Raw genomic sequence first — 16,258 nt, forward strand, 5'->3', positions numbered from 1 at the left:
TGTTGAAAGAAAGCCATTAAATCAGGTGGAAATTCTTTCCATAATTTAATTACGTTCATTCAACAAGTTATTTTTTTGAGTTTACTTTGTTACATTTTGATCATAGCCGCGAATAAAGACTTATTCAGATGGGATTAGTTTTCCCGTTATTTGTAATCTACTACAGCCTGAAACTATTACCTGAACCTCCCCCCATACTAATATGTATTTATTCTTTATTTTCTTCTTCTTCTTATATGATGATACTTCTTTAACTGCGCTTTCTCCATTCAGTTTTATTATTATTAGTAGTAGTGCTCCGAATTTATTATTAATATTATTATTATTATTATTATTATTATTGTAATGCATCAAGAATACAGAAATAGTTTATTTAAGTTAGCCTAAAACATTATTGTTTTATTGTGTTTCTTCTTTCTTCTTTGTCTTTCGGCTGTTCCCTTTCAGGGGTCGCCACAGCGAATCATCTGCCTCCATCTAACCCTATCCTCTGCATCTTCTTCTCTCACACCAACTAACTTCATGTCCTCTCTCACTGCATCCATAAATCTCCTCTTTGGTCTTCCTCTAGACCTCCTGCCTGGCAGTTCCAACCTCAGCATCCTTCTACCGATATATTCACAATCTCTCCTCTGAACATGTCCAAACCACCTCAATCTGGCCTCTCTGACTTTATCTCCAAAACATCTAACATGGGTTGTCCCTCTGATGAACTCATTCTTGCTCTGCCTCCTGTCTTTTCTTCAGCGCCACTGTCTCTAAGCCGTAGAGCATCGCTGGTCTCACCACTGTCCTGTACACCTTTCCTTTCATTCTCGCTGATACTCTTTTATCACACAACACACCTGACACTTTTCTCCACCCATTCCAACCTGCCTGTACCCGCCTCTTCACCTCCTTTGAACACTCTCCGTTGCTCTGGACCGTTGACCCTAAGTACTTAAAATCCTGCACCTTCTTTACCTCTGCTCCCTGTAGCCTCACTGTTCCTCTTGGGTTCCTCTCATTCACACACATGTATTCCGTCTTGCTGCGGCTAACCTTCATTCCTCTGCTTTCCAGAGCATACCTCCACCTCTCCAAATTTTCTTCCACCTGTTCCCTGCTCTCGCTACAAAGCACAATGTCATTTTTTTGGCCTTTTGTTTATGCGCTTTAAATATACACTAAACAATAAACACTGCCTTGTGCAAAGTGAAAGTGAGTTGTGCGTGCAGCTTTTTGATCAAAAGGCTGATAAACATGTGCGCAGATATAGGCCTAAAAAAGATGCTTTAAAATTCATCTAAAATTCATTCATCAGCGTGTATAAACCCGCGGCTCACACTTTCACTTAACAAAAGGCAACAAACACAAATATAAGGCAACTCGCTAAATAAACGCTGGCTTTTCCAACACGCCAGCGCGCTCCGATGTGAGCCGATCTATTCAAGTCATAATTAGAGAATATATAGAGAGATAAATAATATAGAGGAAGCATAATACGACTATCCATACAGTAAATAAAAAAGGATTAAATCCAACTATTAAGTCTGATTCGATTGCTATCATTATTAATTTTATTTTTCTTTTATCTACTTTAGGCAGAGACGTCCGCTCTCTTCTTAATTCATCTAAACCCCCTACAGTATTTGCCAACAGCGCAAACAGTTTGATAAATTCACACCTATCGTGAACGAAGGTGAAAAGAGATTCCACGGAATCTTCTGACACAGTGCTTGCTCTGAAGGACTATACTCGACAAGAATATAGAGGATAAGAATCATATTTATAATAAGATAATTAATTAAATAATACAATTATATCAAATAAGAACTTTATCTAAAAGCCAGACCGACCAAATTTCTCATTCACTGCTGAAGTAGTTAAATATGTTTATACTGTAGATACGTAGGTTACATATTAAAAGTACAATCGCCATTAAATTACAAACTGCATGTAATGTTGTAAAACATGAATAAAACAGTATTAGACACAAATATATAATATGGTAGTATATATACAATTAAAAGCTATTTACACACGAGTGCTCAAATGTAAAGCAAACACAATTATTAATTTATTGTGTATATTTAACTTCATTCAGCCGTTTAAGTTATATGAAGAATAACGTTCCTACCAGCCCACTATTATTTTCTGTTCAAATTTAAAGATGCCCGCGTGTGTGTGTGTGAAAAGACGAATACAAAGAATACAAAAGTGAATAATCTTTAATAAAGTTAGCCTAATACAATATTGTTTCCAATGCTGAAGCAAACATGATTGTGTTTTAGTCTATATGTTGAATACAACGTGACAGCGAGGTGACGCCCACAGAACCCCAGTTACTGTAATCCCTCTAATCACCTTTCATTCACGATAGGTGTGAAGTTATCTAACTGGTTTCGCTGATGGGGGGATTCGCAGACTTGAGGGTTTAAAACGATTTAACAAGACCGAGCAGACCTACATGAAGGGTGAGAAGAGGGATAACAGTAACTGAGCGCGCTGTCGCGTTGTACTGTATATACAGTACAACACGTGTTTATCAGCCTTTTAATAAAAACGCTGCCTTTTTAAAAGTGAAAGTACTTTACAAAAGACTAACAGCTTTATTTCAGTCATAAATTCACAATCACATTCCAGCTATTATTTCCAGCCGTGGTTAATAATGGATGAAATAATTATTTAATGCTGGACACAAACAGCAAAAAACATGATTATTTAATATATATTAATGATGTCGACACATTTTTAAGTTTTAAATAAGATATGTTGGCATATACATGAGTCAGGACATTCGCATAGTTAAGACTATCAGATAGCCTACTATCAGGAAATTAAATTAATTTCAATATTATTTAGACTGAGGCATTGCCATGTCTGTAATTGTTTTGTCCCTGTTAAGACATTACAAAAACTATATAAGAAACTTACAATCATCATGAAAGATCTATTGTATAACAAAATAAAATTCATGTTTGCTTCAGCATTGGAAAAAGTATTGTTTTAGGCTAATTAATTATACACAATTCTTTGTTGTACTTGGTCCGGCTTTTAGATAAAGTCCTACCATGCACCATCTGGAGGATATTCAGTGAAGCACAACACATTTATTTTAATTCCCGAATGTTGCTTGCGGCAAGTTGTGCCACGCTGCGCAAAAAAATTGCGGCATCTAACGGGAAAACACGAGCATTCTTAATGTCCACATTAGTAGAAAGGTGGCCGTGTCTTTATGATGTCACACTAAAAGTTCCCCATACGCAACACTTTATCCTGTATTCAGGATCGCGGGGGGTGGAGCCTATTCCAGGAGGCTTAGGCCACAAGGCAGGGTACACCCTGGACAGGGTGCTAAACCATCGCGGGTACACACACATACTACAGGCAATTTTGGGACTGCCACTTAGCCTAATCTGCATATCTTCAGACTGTGGGAGGAAACCTGAGTACCCAGAGGAAACCTACCAAACAGAGGGAGAACATGTAAACTCCATGCATGCAGAGACTGGCCGTGAATCGAACCCAGACCCTAGAGGTGCAAGGCAACAGTGCTAACCACTACACCACCATGCCCTTCATGCAACACTTTCCGTTGTAATTTCTGTTTTTTTTTTCTCCCATGTAGTTGTATCAACTAGTAAGTTATACTGTTATTCTTCCAATATTGTACTTATTGTAATTTTTGTCATAAAAAACTTTTCTATTGTATTACAAACTGATTATTAACTGTGTCACATGACCCCAGAAAGCATGCAACTTACAACTTCCTTAAAATATATTCAACTTGACTCTGGAGCACCACAGAGACACACCAACATGAGACGAGGTATACACAGTAAGTCAAGGTGAGACAGGGAATTTGGGAAAATAGCGGAAAGAAATACGTTTAGGAAAATATAAGGTGTGTGTAAGTATGTGTAAGGCGGACTGCCCAGTGGGCTTGTCTGTGTTCAAGGGCCAAGCGGCCAAGTTACAATTCAGCAGTGGTGGACGAAAATCAGGAATTCGGAGCAAAAGAGCCGAACGTAGCTGCCGCAGTCCTGTAGCAACACCGGCAGACCGGCTCCTGATTTATACAAGTCAACGCATCAGTCAACATCTTAACAGCGGCTGAATATCGAGAGTTGGCCAGAACTGAGGGTCGAATTAGCTGCGACTGATCCTCAGTGAGGTGCCCACTGGTGGAGAACAATCCTGAGCATCAAAGCCCAAAGGACCCGCAAACACACTGCGGTACTGACGACACATCATGCACTATCTCTACCCATGATCTCTTGTTGCTTTTTCCCCCAACATTGGCGCTCTCTCTCTTATCTAGAAGCAGAGAATGTGCCACCAGCTGTGTCATATTTAACAGCTATGCCCCCTCACATTCCTGTCAATAGGGAGGTCACGGTGCTGAATGATCTTGTTAGTTTCAGTTTCCCCTTATAAGCAAAAAGGGGCAAAAAATTAGGACTCGCTCCAGTCAGGTTAAACTGTGAAAACATGGGTTTTTTATTTTTATTTAGTTTCTACAAACAAGTATTCTTATTCTTTTATTTATGTACAGGTATACATGATTACTCATGCTCATTACATGGTATACTGCAATATATACTCAATAAGAGTTCATTTCAGGTCCCCAAAAGTGCCTGAAGGAAATTATGGGTCCCCATCACTTTTAGGATGAATGCCTTGTTTAACTTCTTTTAAATGAATATGTAATCATTATTATTGACTCCTGTTTAAACACCACGTGAGGCAAGAGTCACTTGGCTCAAGTGTTTGAACAAAAAAAGTAGAAAATGAAACATGAGATCCTAAAACAAATCAATGTAGAGATTTTTTGCTTGGAACTGCAGTTGAGCTGTGACATTTATTCTGACAGACCCCATGTGTAATATTGAGATGAACAAATATCCCAGCTTTGGCACTTAAGTGGTAAATCTGCCATTTTCAGGACCCAGGTCCAGTTCACACACACACACACACACACACACACACACACACACACACACACACACACACACATAAACACACACACCAACCACCTGGCAGAGACAGCTTAGCGGTTAAGGTTCTGTGATCAGAAGGTTATAGGTTTACATCCCACAACTGCCAGAAAGCTGATCTCAGCCTTTAGACTTCAGCTGCTCATCTACGCTTGGAGTAGATTCTGCCTCAGTGCATAACAGCATCTGCCAAATGACTACATGCAAAATAAACGTAGACTATATTAAGACGGAAATGGAAATGTGATGGAAATAGAAACTGCCAAAGCTGTCAAACGAGAATGAAAGTGACAGACAGACTTAAAGGCTGAAATCACAGCCAAATAATTTCCTCACTAGATAAAACTACCCGGATTTAGAAGAACTGACAGAAAGACAAGAAAGTAAGGAAGGAGCTTAAACCGAAGCTGTGCTAACTTCGAAACCTTTACATTGCATTCTTCATTTGGACCTCTGACGGTTCTTAATCTTTAGCCAGCTCGCGAATAAAATACAATTTCTGCAATTTGCAGGGATTCAAGCGTACAAGAGTGATTTATGTAGATTTTTCAGAAATGAAATTGGAATAAAAGCTATAGGCAGTAACTCTTACCTCAGCCAAAATCTGGGCGTGCAGTACTATGATGATAGAAACATTGGGGATTATGACAAATAGGGATCTAGGAACTTAACCAAAAGGGACACAAGAAAAACACCACCACACAAACATTGATTGTCACCTATATACTAGCAAACTGGTGACAGGGGCATGGGCACCCGATGCCCATCCACGCCCATGAGGTCCAAAGGCCAGCCTGTCTGGTCTGATTCCAGAGAAAAGGTAATGCAGCACAAACTGCAAAAAAAAAAAGTCAAAGTTTGATGTGATAGAAAGGTATCAGAACACCCTGCGTACCACAGCTCACCCCACATGAGGCCCAGCAGGCAAAGAGTTCAAGGCTGTTGACCCAGCTTCCAAATTCCCCAAATCTCAGTCCAATTAAGCACCCATACAATGTGCTTGTCAAACAAGTCCAATTCACGGAGGCAGGACCCCACAACACACAAACAATCTGCTGCCATTGTCCACAGGACTACCCCAGAGGTCAACCACCTGGTCTAAGATACCAGACCCACCCTGGTGGTACAAGTGGTACCTAAAAACAAGGTGGTTTTCATATTAATGGCTTAACAAGTGACTATGAGACCAGAAGAAACAAGAAACATATGTCAATACAACAAAGAAAACCATTGAATCTGACAGTCAGGGACCTACTGTAGGTAACCAAAGAACAACAACACATGCAATCACCAAAATCAGGGAACCAGAAAACCAGTGTAAACCAATGAACTGGGAAACCAATTTCCAATGAAACCAACAGAACCAAACATCCAGAGTGCCTAAGACTTGAATAACCCAAAAATTAATAAAAACCAATGAAAAAAACCAAGGAAACAGAGGGCCATGGAAAAAAATAATGAAGGAAATACAAAAATAGAGCTCTATATAAGCAAGCAGGTCAAAAAAACAGGAGAATCAGAGAATTGGTTAATGAAGTAATCAATAATCCAAATTATCGAATGAAGCTTACTCTATGAGCCAGAGTAAAATAAGAAACAACAAACCTAGGTAAGCAAAGAAGTTTGTAAAGGGAGCCCCAAATAACCAAGGGATCCAATGAACCAGAAAACCAGTGGCCTAGGCAACCAGGGAACTGGAAAACTGCTGTGAGTTGGACTCGGATCTTAAAATCTGAATCAAGTAAACCTACATCACCAAATCGTAAAACATAATTCTATTGGCCTGAATGAATATGCAAAACATGAAATGTAATGTGATTGTCTTCATGCCAAGCCGCATGCTGCAGCTCTTTACACACTTCTTACCTTTCATGCCGAACTTGGAGCGCCTGCCATATTTATTAATAAGGACAAACATGACGAGGAGGAGGACACAGGCAAAGCCAGCCAAGCCCACTGCGATCGACACCTAGAAACACAAACATACACAAAACACACATTGTTTTTTTTTATCCACACTAACGCATATTATAGTCCAAGATTTATGAAAGTAATGATTCTAATTTCCCAAAGAAAAGTCTTAAGCATGCTTGGAACAAATGTTGCAGTAGCTAATTTATTCAAATTATATTTATCCCATCTCATTTATTAGAAATACAGAAATGAAAAAGAAATAAGGCACCTTGCTAATAACTCAAATCTGAGATAAAAGAAACTTTACAAACCTCGGACTATTGCAAAGCGTTTAAATGTTTTATCTTTCTATAACATATGAATCAGCGGTGGCTGAGTTACACTGAAATTTTTTTCCCTTATATTTTTCCTTGAGAAGCTTTTATCCAAACACGCTTACAGATGAGTCAGAGCCCACTCCGAGATCTGCACTTAAGATCCTTGCTCAAGACCCAATAGTAGCAAACCTCCCGGTCAAATTAGTCATAAACATAAATAAATCATAGAAGATAAGGTCATCACTGGCAAGTCCATGTTCACATCCAAAACACAAGGCCACAGGTCAAAAGAAAGGAACACCAGATGAACATCTAGAGAAAAAGAGAACTATGCAACTAAAGAAATAATCAAGAACAAGGAACAAAGGAAACTAAGAAAATACATAACTATGGATCCAGGAAGAATGTAAAGAGCAATAACCAGAGATTTATGAAACCATTTAAGTAGGGAGCAATAAAAAAATTTATTCATCCATCAATTCATGAACCTAAAATGTATCTGTCCCATACAGTTTACCTTGTGCACAGACAATAGGACAAGCAGGAATTTGGTTATACGGTTGCACTTTTCCATTAGCCTGAGTTGTCAAATAATGCGTTAACGTCCATTACGTCATTATTGCCACAGCCATAGAAACCAAGCAGGAAAGACGCAGAAACAAAGAAACTAGAAGTGGAAAACTAGCAGAACACTATCGAAGGGAGAACTATTGAACCAACCTAAATATGGAACACATGGAAATAATTAGAAAACAATTCAAGTGTTGGATCATAGGAACTAAATAATAGAGCCATCAAACTAGGAAAACAGGAAATTAACTAGGAGTTTAGCAGGGAATTGGAACAGTGAACTGAGGAATCATATGGAATGTTATGAATATGGAACCTGGGAAAATATTATACAACTGCAAAACACTTGTCTGTAACTTATTCAAGTACACTCACAAACCTCAACGACAATGAAAATATATACCCACCAGCCACTTTATTAGGTACACCTGCCCAACTGCACGTTACCACAAATATCAAACCAGCTAATCACATCTGCTGAAGTTCAACCCAAGGGCTTAAAAAAGGGCAAGGAAGGTGATTTAAGTGACTGTGAGCATGGGACAGTTGTGAGCATGGGACAGTTGTTGGTGCCAGACAGGCTGGTCAGATGAGTCTCAATTTCTGCTGTAAAAAGCAGCATAAAAGCATGGATCCATCCTGCTGTGTATTTAGTATCAGCAGGTCAGGCTGGTGGTAGTGATGTAATAGTGTGTGTGTGTGTGTGTGTGTGTGGTGGTGGTGGTGCGGGGGGGGGGGGGGGGGGGGGGGGGTCTGTTTCTTGGCATACTTTGGGCATGGTTTAAATCCCACAACCTACCTGTGTCGGTCCTGACTGTGTCCATCCCTTTATGAGCATAGGATAATGCATCATGTGTCACAAAGCTACAATCATTTCAGACTATTTCTAGACTCCTAGTTCAGTGAGGTCACTGTACTCACACGGCCTCCACAGTCACCAGATCTCGATCCAAAAGAGCACCTGTCGGATGTAAAACGGGTCAACCCAGTAAAAGCAAGGTGTACCTAATGAAGTGGCCGGTGAGTGTATGTAAAAATCTATGTGATGGACTCTATGGTCTTCAGTAACTTTTTGACCTTTTTTTATGCTAAAACAAGACAACCCGAGGTCATGCGTCCAGGCTAAGATTTGTCCAAGAATGGAGAAGCGAAGAGAGTTTTAATCACGAATTCTCTTCGACAGTGCAATTTGTTCCAAGACCATGGCTTAATCCGTGTCCAGAATGGCTCTGAGCCTCGGCGTAATCCTGTGCAAAAACAAATCGAAAAATAAATGGAGGGAATAAAAAAAACAAAAACAAAAATGCAATGCAGAGAGTGCTTCATCATCTCCCAAAAAGACTGAAATAAGCGTACACGTTCAGAACGATAAGGCTAACGGTGACAGGGTTTCTGCCCAAAGGACCGTGTTACTAAACACACACACACACACACACACACGCAGAGTCTGAGAGGATTAGCCTGACTTCCAGACCGTTTCTATAAAGACGTTTTCATGCTCCAATCCGTGGACAAACAAGATTTAACGAACTTTCTCTCCACGCTTGATCAAGCAGCAAAGTGGCATGAAACTTTTATTACTCGAATATTTCTTTACCATAAGCAGACTTTAATATGGCATCTGGAAAACTCAGATTGCAGCTGCGAACATAAAATTGGACAGAACGAATATTTCTCTTGCTCAAAGAAACTCTGTGGAGTTGGAGAGATATCCCGCACATCCATCTGGATCTTTTGAACTCGATTTGATTTATTAATTTACTGAGCCTTTTATATGTTTTGTTCTGATGTCGATCCGCTAATCAGGAACATTGTATTATAAGAGGATCCTGTTTCCACTTCACACGGCAAGCGCTAAGAGTTCGGCAGATTTACGGCGTGTAAACATGTCCTCACTCAAGCAAACACGGCGGCTCAGCCTTTGTCTAAACACTGCCCTGATGAAGCCGGAATATAGTGCGAAAATCCCAAGTCAAATAAAAGCAGACAAAAAAGCTGCAATAAAGCAATCCGAAGAAAAAAGCGCACTCTATAATTAAGATCTCTGAACGCTCAGAGGCTCGGCTCCCCTAACGCATTGCTATTAAAAAACCTCCCTAATCTCGATCTAGCCAATTACAACACAACTATGAGCTAAATTACGTTTTTAAGAAGCTGTAAAACACGCAGGCTTCAAAAGAACGAAGGAGAGAAAAATGAAAGAATGCTATAAAGAGGATTAAAGCAGTTTAAGTTTAAAAGGCTTTCTCCAGCTTTAATCCCTGTACCTGTTCACTTTTTTTAACATCTTGAAAAAAACAAAAAAAAAACAACATATGCTTCTCCACGCTGTATTTGTTTACTCCACCGATCCCAACATGCTAGCTGTTATTACATTAAATGCTATCAACACAGACTGTATATGACCGGGGCAAACCCTCTGGGCAAAAAGAGCTGCAATGTTTAACTGTTGGTTCAAACATCACCTCTGTTACCCACTAGCTAGCTAGCTTATCATAGCTTAGCAACAGTGCCTGTTTTGCAGTTGCATCTCCACAACATGATGCTGCCACCACCATGTACAGTGTTAGTTTTCCGCAAACACATACTGTAGTGTTTTGCATTTAGGCCAAAACGTTAAATTTTGGTCTTTTCTGACCAGAGCACCTTCTTCCACATGTTTTTCCTGTGTCCCCACATGGCTTGTCACAAACTGCGAATGGGACATCTTACAGCTTTCATTCAACAATGGCGTTCCTCTTGCCACTCTTTCATAAAGGCCAGATTTGTGGAGTGCACGACTAATAGTTGTCCTGTGGACAGATTCTCCCACCTGAGCTGTGGATCTCTGCAGCTCCTCCAGAGATACCATGAGCCTCTGGGCTTCTTCTCTGATTAATGCTCCACTCGCCCGGGCTGTCAGTTCAGGTGGACGTCCATGTCTTGGTAGGTTTGCTTTTGTGCCGTACTCTTTTCATTTCCGGATTAAACAGCGCTCAGTGAGGGTTAAAGATTGGGATCTTTATTTTATAACCGACCCATTTTAAAAATTCTCCACAACTTTATCACTGACTTGTCTGGTGGGTTCCACAGGCTTCATGTTGCTGTTTGTTCACTAATGTTCTCTAACAAACCTCTGAGGGCTTCACAGAACAGCTGTTTTTATACTGAGATTAAATTACACTCAGAGTGTGGACTCTGTGGATTTTTTCAACTGGATTTTAATTAGGGGTATCAGTATCAGAGTAAAAGGGCTGAATACAAACACATACCACAATTTTGAGATATCTTCTAAAATTCTAAAAATCATTTTTCTTCCACTTTACAATTACGTGCCACTTTGTGTTTGTCTGTCACCAGTGTTACGCGTTGCAAAGTTAGAGTACTCGGATTACTTTTTTGATGTAACGAGTAGATATATTCTAACGAGTAGGTCGGCATTTAAGTACTCAGTTATGGCCAAACTTATGGGCCGAACTACACCGAGTGATGATGGTAGAATAATTATAAAGGTCTCGACTAAAACAACATGCATGAGGAATCACAAAGTAGTTTTCATTTTTTGCAGTGGAAAAGTACTGAACTAGTTACTTTTATCAGAAAGTAACGCTGTAATGTAACTGTCTGTCACATAAAACTCTAATAAAATATAATAATGTACGTTTGTGGTTGTAACCTGACAAAATGTTGAAAATTTCAGGGTATGAATACTTTTGAAAGGCACTGTTAAATGTTAAGGTGGCTAATGGTAATTCATATGGTTAATCTAAGGCTACTTTGCATCTGATTGAATTTGATCGTCCATAACCTACATGTTGTCCCATGTTGTCCCATGTTGTCCCATGTTGTCCTACATTTCTTGTGGTATGATAAACTACACTGATTTCAGTTATCTGTTTAGCTAAAGTAACGCATAACGGACCTGTCATTCAAATCAACCACGCCCCTAATCATGCATAATTTTATGGCTTAACATACTTTAAACCAATAAGTTACTTACATATTCACATCAGTATTTGAACATCATAAATACAGTTATCATGAATGGAAATCTAGCTATGCAGACCAAAACCTTTTTTTTATTTTTTTATTTTTTTACCCGGCCTCGTCATGCTTATTTCTGTTGTAAAGTTTGACATTTTAACATGGAGCTCTTTAGAGACTGAATGGTCATTTGACAAACTGCAGATTTCAGATCCAATCTTTCAGATTTTTTAGGGTATGAATGCTAAAGACAGGTACTGACTTTATAATCTTGGCATTATGAGATATTTCATCCTGTCTCGGGTTTGACAAACTGGAAATATGTGAAAGGATATTAATTGAACTGGTTCTATTTTATATTATATATTTCCCCTTTCGAATTAATAAATTATGGTATGAGAAATAAAAAAGCCTTAAATTACTATTAATCTTCCGCCACATCAAAGTGCCAATAGTTACAATGTTTCTTTTGTGTCTAATGTTTTTGGATCTATTCCAATGTCATGTTACAAAAAATAAATGAACACCTTCTGACCATCCAGGATCCAGCATTCAGGAGCACTATAGTGTCGTACAGCACGTAGTGATGAGGTTGAGGAAACATCCTGATGACGCCACTTTTTGACGATTTTTGTAAATATATCTTTGTATATTTTATCATTCGAAAATGACCATAAAGAAATGGTTTAGACATTTAAATCTACAAATCATTAAGTTAAAAAAAAAACTAAGTTAAACTATAACTCAGAGCTCAGAGCTTGTCTTGCAAAACATAAATAATAGAACAGTTTTGATTTTTTTCAGGGTTCAGAAGAGAAGGTGAGAATGATGTTAGATAACGAGCGCACTCTCACCCCGAACGTGTCCTCTTCAGGTCGGTGAGTAACAGTGATGGTGGGAGTTAGACTCGCACTCACAGGAGTGTGAGCTGTAGGGTGAACTGTGAACACACACACACACACACACACACACACACACACACACACACACACACACCATCACCAGGATACACTGACGGAAACTGTGTAATGTATATATTACTACTATATCTGTCCACAAATCAATGAAATTTACAATTCAATCTGTCTGTCTGTCTGTCTGTCTGTGTATCCAACTATCTATCTATATTCCTGTCTGTCTGTCTGTCTATCCATTTGTCTCTTTGTCTATCCAACTGTCTGTCTAATTTTTATTTAATAATTTAACTATCTGTCAATTCACCTGTCTGTCTGCTATTATGTCTGTAAGTCAGTTAATTTGTATGTATTCTTATCTGTCAGTCCAATTGTCTGTCTCTCTGCCCAGGTGTCTGTCTGTCTGTCTGTCTGTCTGACTGTCTGTCTGTGTGTAAATAAAGGTATGATGATGTGAGCAAAAATGTACTTACTGTATTCCACATAGTCTCCTGGGAATAAAGAGAAAAAAAGCAATCAGCACTTTCAATCAATCAATCAACAGAATATAGACAACACACACACACACACACACACACACACACACACACACACACACACACTGCGAGGAAATTCCCCAAAAGAATTCGTTCCGTCACGTCTCCTCATTAACCTTTTCATACTTAAAGTGTTTATCTCACGTCATTAACCCAGTTTAACTGAATAACACACAGCTGGGACACGTTCAACACCGGAGCTACGAGTTATGATGTTTATAGTGTCAGTGCTTTGTTAGAGTGACTTCACACCAACAAAAAAATCCTCTTTTTAAAGAAAAAAAACCCCTAAAGGTGATTATTTTTATGTTAACCCTCTCCAGGAACCATTACATCAGGGGACTCTGACTTTCATCTGTGCTTATGTTCAGAGTGTTCGGACTTCTTGGAGACGGTGAATGGAGTCCGCATTGGGCCCCTTTAAGGAATTCCGTAGTCCTGCTTGGGGACTTCAAACATGTGGGCAATGACGGAGATACAGTACATGGAGGGGCATGATTGGGGGGAAAGGCCTCCCCGGTCTAAACCCGAGTGGTGTTTTGTTAATTAATTTCTGTGTTAGTCATGGATTGTCCACAACAAATACCATGTTCGAGCATAGGGCTGCTCATACGTGTACTAGTTACAAGAGCATCCTTGGAAAGTGTACTCCAAGGTGCTGGAAAGAAGGGTTTGGCCAAATGTTGAACCCCAGCTTGAAAAGGGAAAAATGCAGATTCCATCCTGATTGTGGAATAACGGACCAGCTTTCACTCCTGCAGGAATCCTGGATGGCGCTTGGGTATTATGCCCATCCATCGTCTATACGTGTTTCAAGGATTTTGTGAAGGATCTCCTGGTACTATCTGTTGGAGGTACTGTGGGGGGTGAGGGGGTCACTTCTGAGGGCCATCTAAGCCATTCAGGCCAAAGTGAGAGCTGTGCTCTCGGCCAGGGAACAGACCAAGGACTAGGTGGAGAGATTACATCTATCCTGAATGGCAACTACGCTAATTCTCTCCATCTGTTCTGTACTTTTCTACCCATCCCGAGGCATCTGGAGATTGTGCCAGCTTCAGTAGACAAAGGCCAACCCTGTGAGGATCCTGAGGCATCCAGAGAAGGACCAGCTCCAGCTGGATTCTGCTTTATGATGGTTGGAGCTACACATCCTGCTCCTGTGCTCCCAGTGATCCAGACCCCATCTGCCCTCTGCACCTACTGACTCCCTGTGCTGAACTGGACTTCATGTTAATTTAAAAAACTTCTGCCATATTTAACTGTCAGCTGCACAACACACTGTTCCCTGTTGAGTCTGGTTCCTCTCAAGGTTTCTTCCTATTGACATCTCAGGGAGTTTTTCTTTGCCACTGTCGCCCTCGCCCTTGGCTTGCTCATCAGGAACAACCTCATTATTATCTAGACACATTTTTCTCACACATACACACTTCCATAAATTTTCTTTTTAAAATTTTCTTTTCATTTTTGTAAAGCTGCTTTGAGACAATGACCATTGTTAAAAGGGCTATATAAATTAATTTGAACTGAGTTGAGTTGAATTACTCCACACTGGCCTGGGATCCCCAGTCTGAGTTAGCTGAGACGGCTGGGTAAAGGGAAGTTTGGGGTTTCCTACTTAAACTGTGACCCCGGGACCCGAATTTGGATAAGCGGTTGAAGATGGATGTTGTTTAACCCTTACAAATTGTTTATAGCTCTATTTCTGGTTCAATAACTCACATTATTGCAAAAGAATGAAACATTTCTTTGATTTCTAAGTATAATAATTTATCCCTTATCCAAATTTAAATATTCATTGCCAATAAATTAACAGCCCTACTAATATAAATTATTACAAAAATGTCTATAAAGATTTGTTTTTTTTTTACCATCAAAAGGCGCTCCCATGAAGTGTGCATCGACCGTTTTGGTGGTCACACCCAGGTCGTTTCGAGCCTCGAGTGTGTAGTTGCCGTTGTTGTGGTGGGTGGGGTTTTTGAAGATGAGGCAGCCCTCCAGCGAGTCTCGGTAAACGTCGGCCGCCATGCTGATGTATTTGGTCTGAGGCAGCTCGGTGTCTTTGTAGAGGAAGCGCACCTTGGGCAGCGGCTGGCCTCGGACGATAAACATCATGCACGTGTCGTGCCATTTCTCTGGTTTTTCAAAGCGTATGATGGTAGGAGGGACTGCAGACGAGACACAGAAAGATGGAGTGTTTAACCTTCAAGTGCACTGGTTACAGAGAGCCAGAGAGGGGAGAAAACCTGTACTGCATTACACAGTGATTCACTCAGACCCAACACACACGCAAAAACACAATGAACTCGGCTCCCTGGACTGTTCTCTGTGTTTGTTTGTTTGTGCTATTTTTCAAATAATATTTAGCACAGACGTTAGTAATCAAGTGGATTTACAGCAAAGTGTTTTATTTCTCTTACACTACAGCAGTTCCCTGATCAATGTGACCTAATATCTATTTAAATTTACTTGGCAAGAGCTCACTTGGCATGTGGCCTCACCTACAGCAGGTGTGAAAGGGTGCCGCTGCTCGATCGGGCAATATATAGCTTGTGAAGGATGTTTGTTAATGGATCCCAGACTTGCTACGCTCTATAAAAGCGAGGCGTGGCGCTTAGCTTGAGGTCCAAAGTTTGGGCGCGAGAAGAATGCGTGGTGGTTGCTTACCTTTGGGATTGGCATGTAGGCGGGGGGATGCCACGCATGCTAGGGACTTCAAAGTGGGTGAACTCAACACCCCTGTTTGATCAGCGCACAGACAGCCACTTAAGGACCACACGAGCTGCCACGGCCCTTTAACTTTTAACGAGAGCCAAAGAGAAAAAGACAGCTGTATGGACATTAATGCCCTGTTTCCCAGCCGGATCATCACTGCAGTTACTGAAGGAGTGACATCCGACACTGGCTGCAATCATCTTTGACTCCCATCTGCGGCCGCGTCCAAGAAAAACTTTGATGTAAGAATTTTTATGGTGTTCTGTAAATTTAAACAACTCTGATGTGGTTTAGGATGAATAGAACACACTTGAGGAAGTGCTGTTGAGTTCTTTACACTTCTAAATCAACCT

At 40.2% G+C, this 16,258-nt stretch overlaps 1 protein-coding gene across 1 annotated transcript in view; it reads right to left on the reverse strand.

The window, feature by feature from the left end:
• Positions 1-16,258, reverse strand: part of ntrk3a (neurotrophic tyrosine kinase, receptor, type 3a) — a 220,897-nt gene that overhangs the window by 66,775 nt on the left and 137,864 nt on the right. Inside the window, exons 8-11 of the mRNA XM_053506637.1 lie at positions 15,062-15,358; positions 13,131-13,148; positions 12,598-12,683; positions 6,846-6,948 (exon numbers count right to left, since the gene is read on the reverse strand). Coding sequence (XP_053362612.1) covers positions 6,846-6,948; positions 12,598-12,683; positions 13,131-13,148; positions 15,062-15,358 — 504 coding nt within the window. The remainder of the gene's footprint in view (positions 1-6,845; positions 6,949-12,597; positions 12,684-13,130; positions 13,149-15,061; positions 15,359-16,258) is intronic.

The sequence above is a fragment of the Clarias gariepinus genome, chromosome 10 (genome assembly GCF_024256425.1).
Source record: "Clarias gariepinus isolate MV-2021 ecotype Netherlands chromosome 10, CGAR_prim_01v2, whole genome shotgun sequence".
Lineage (NCBI taxonomy): Eukaryota > Metazoa > Chordata > Actinopteri > Siluriformes > Clariidae > Clarias > Clarias gariepinus.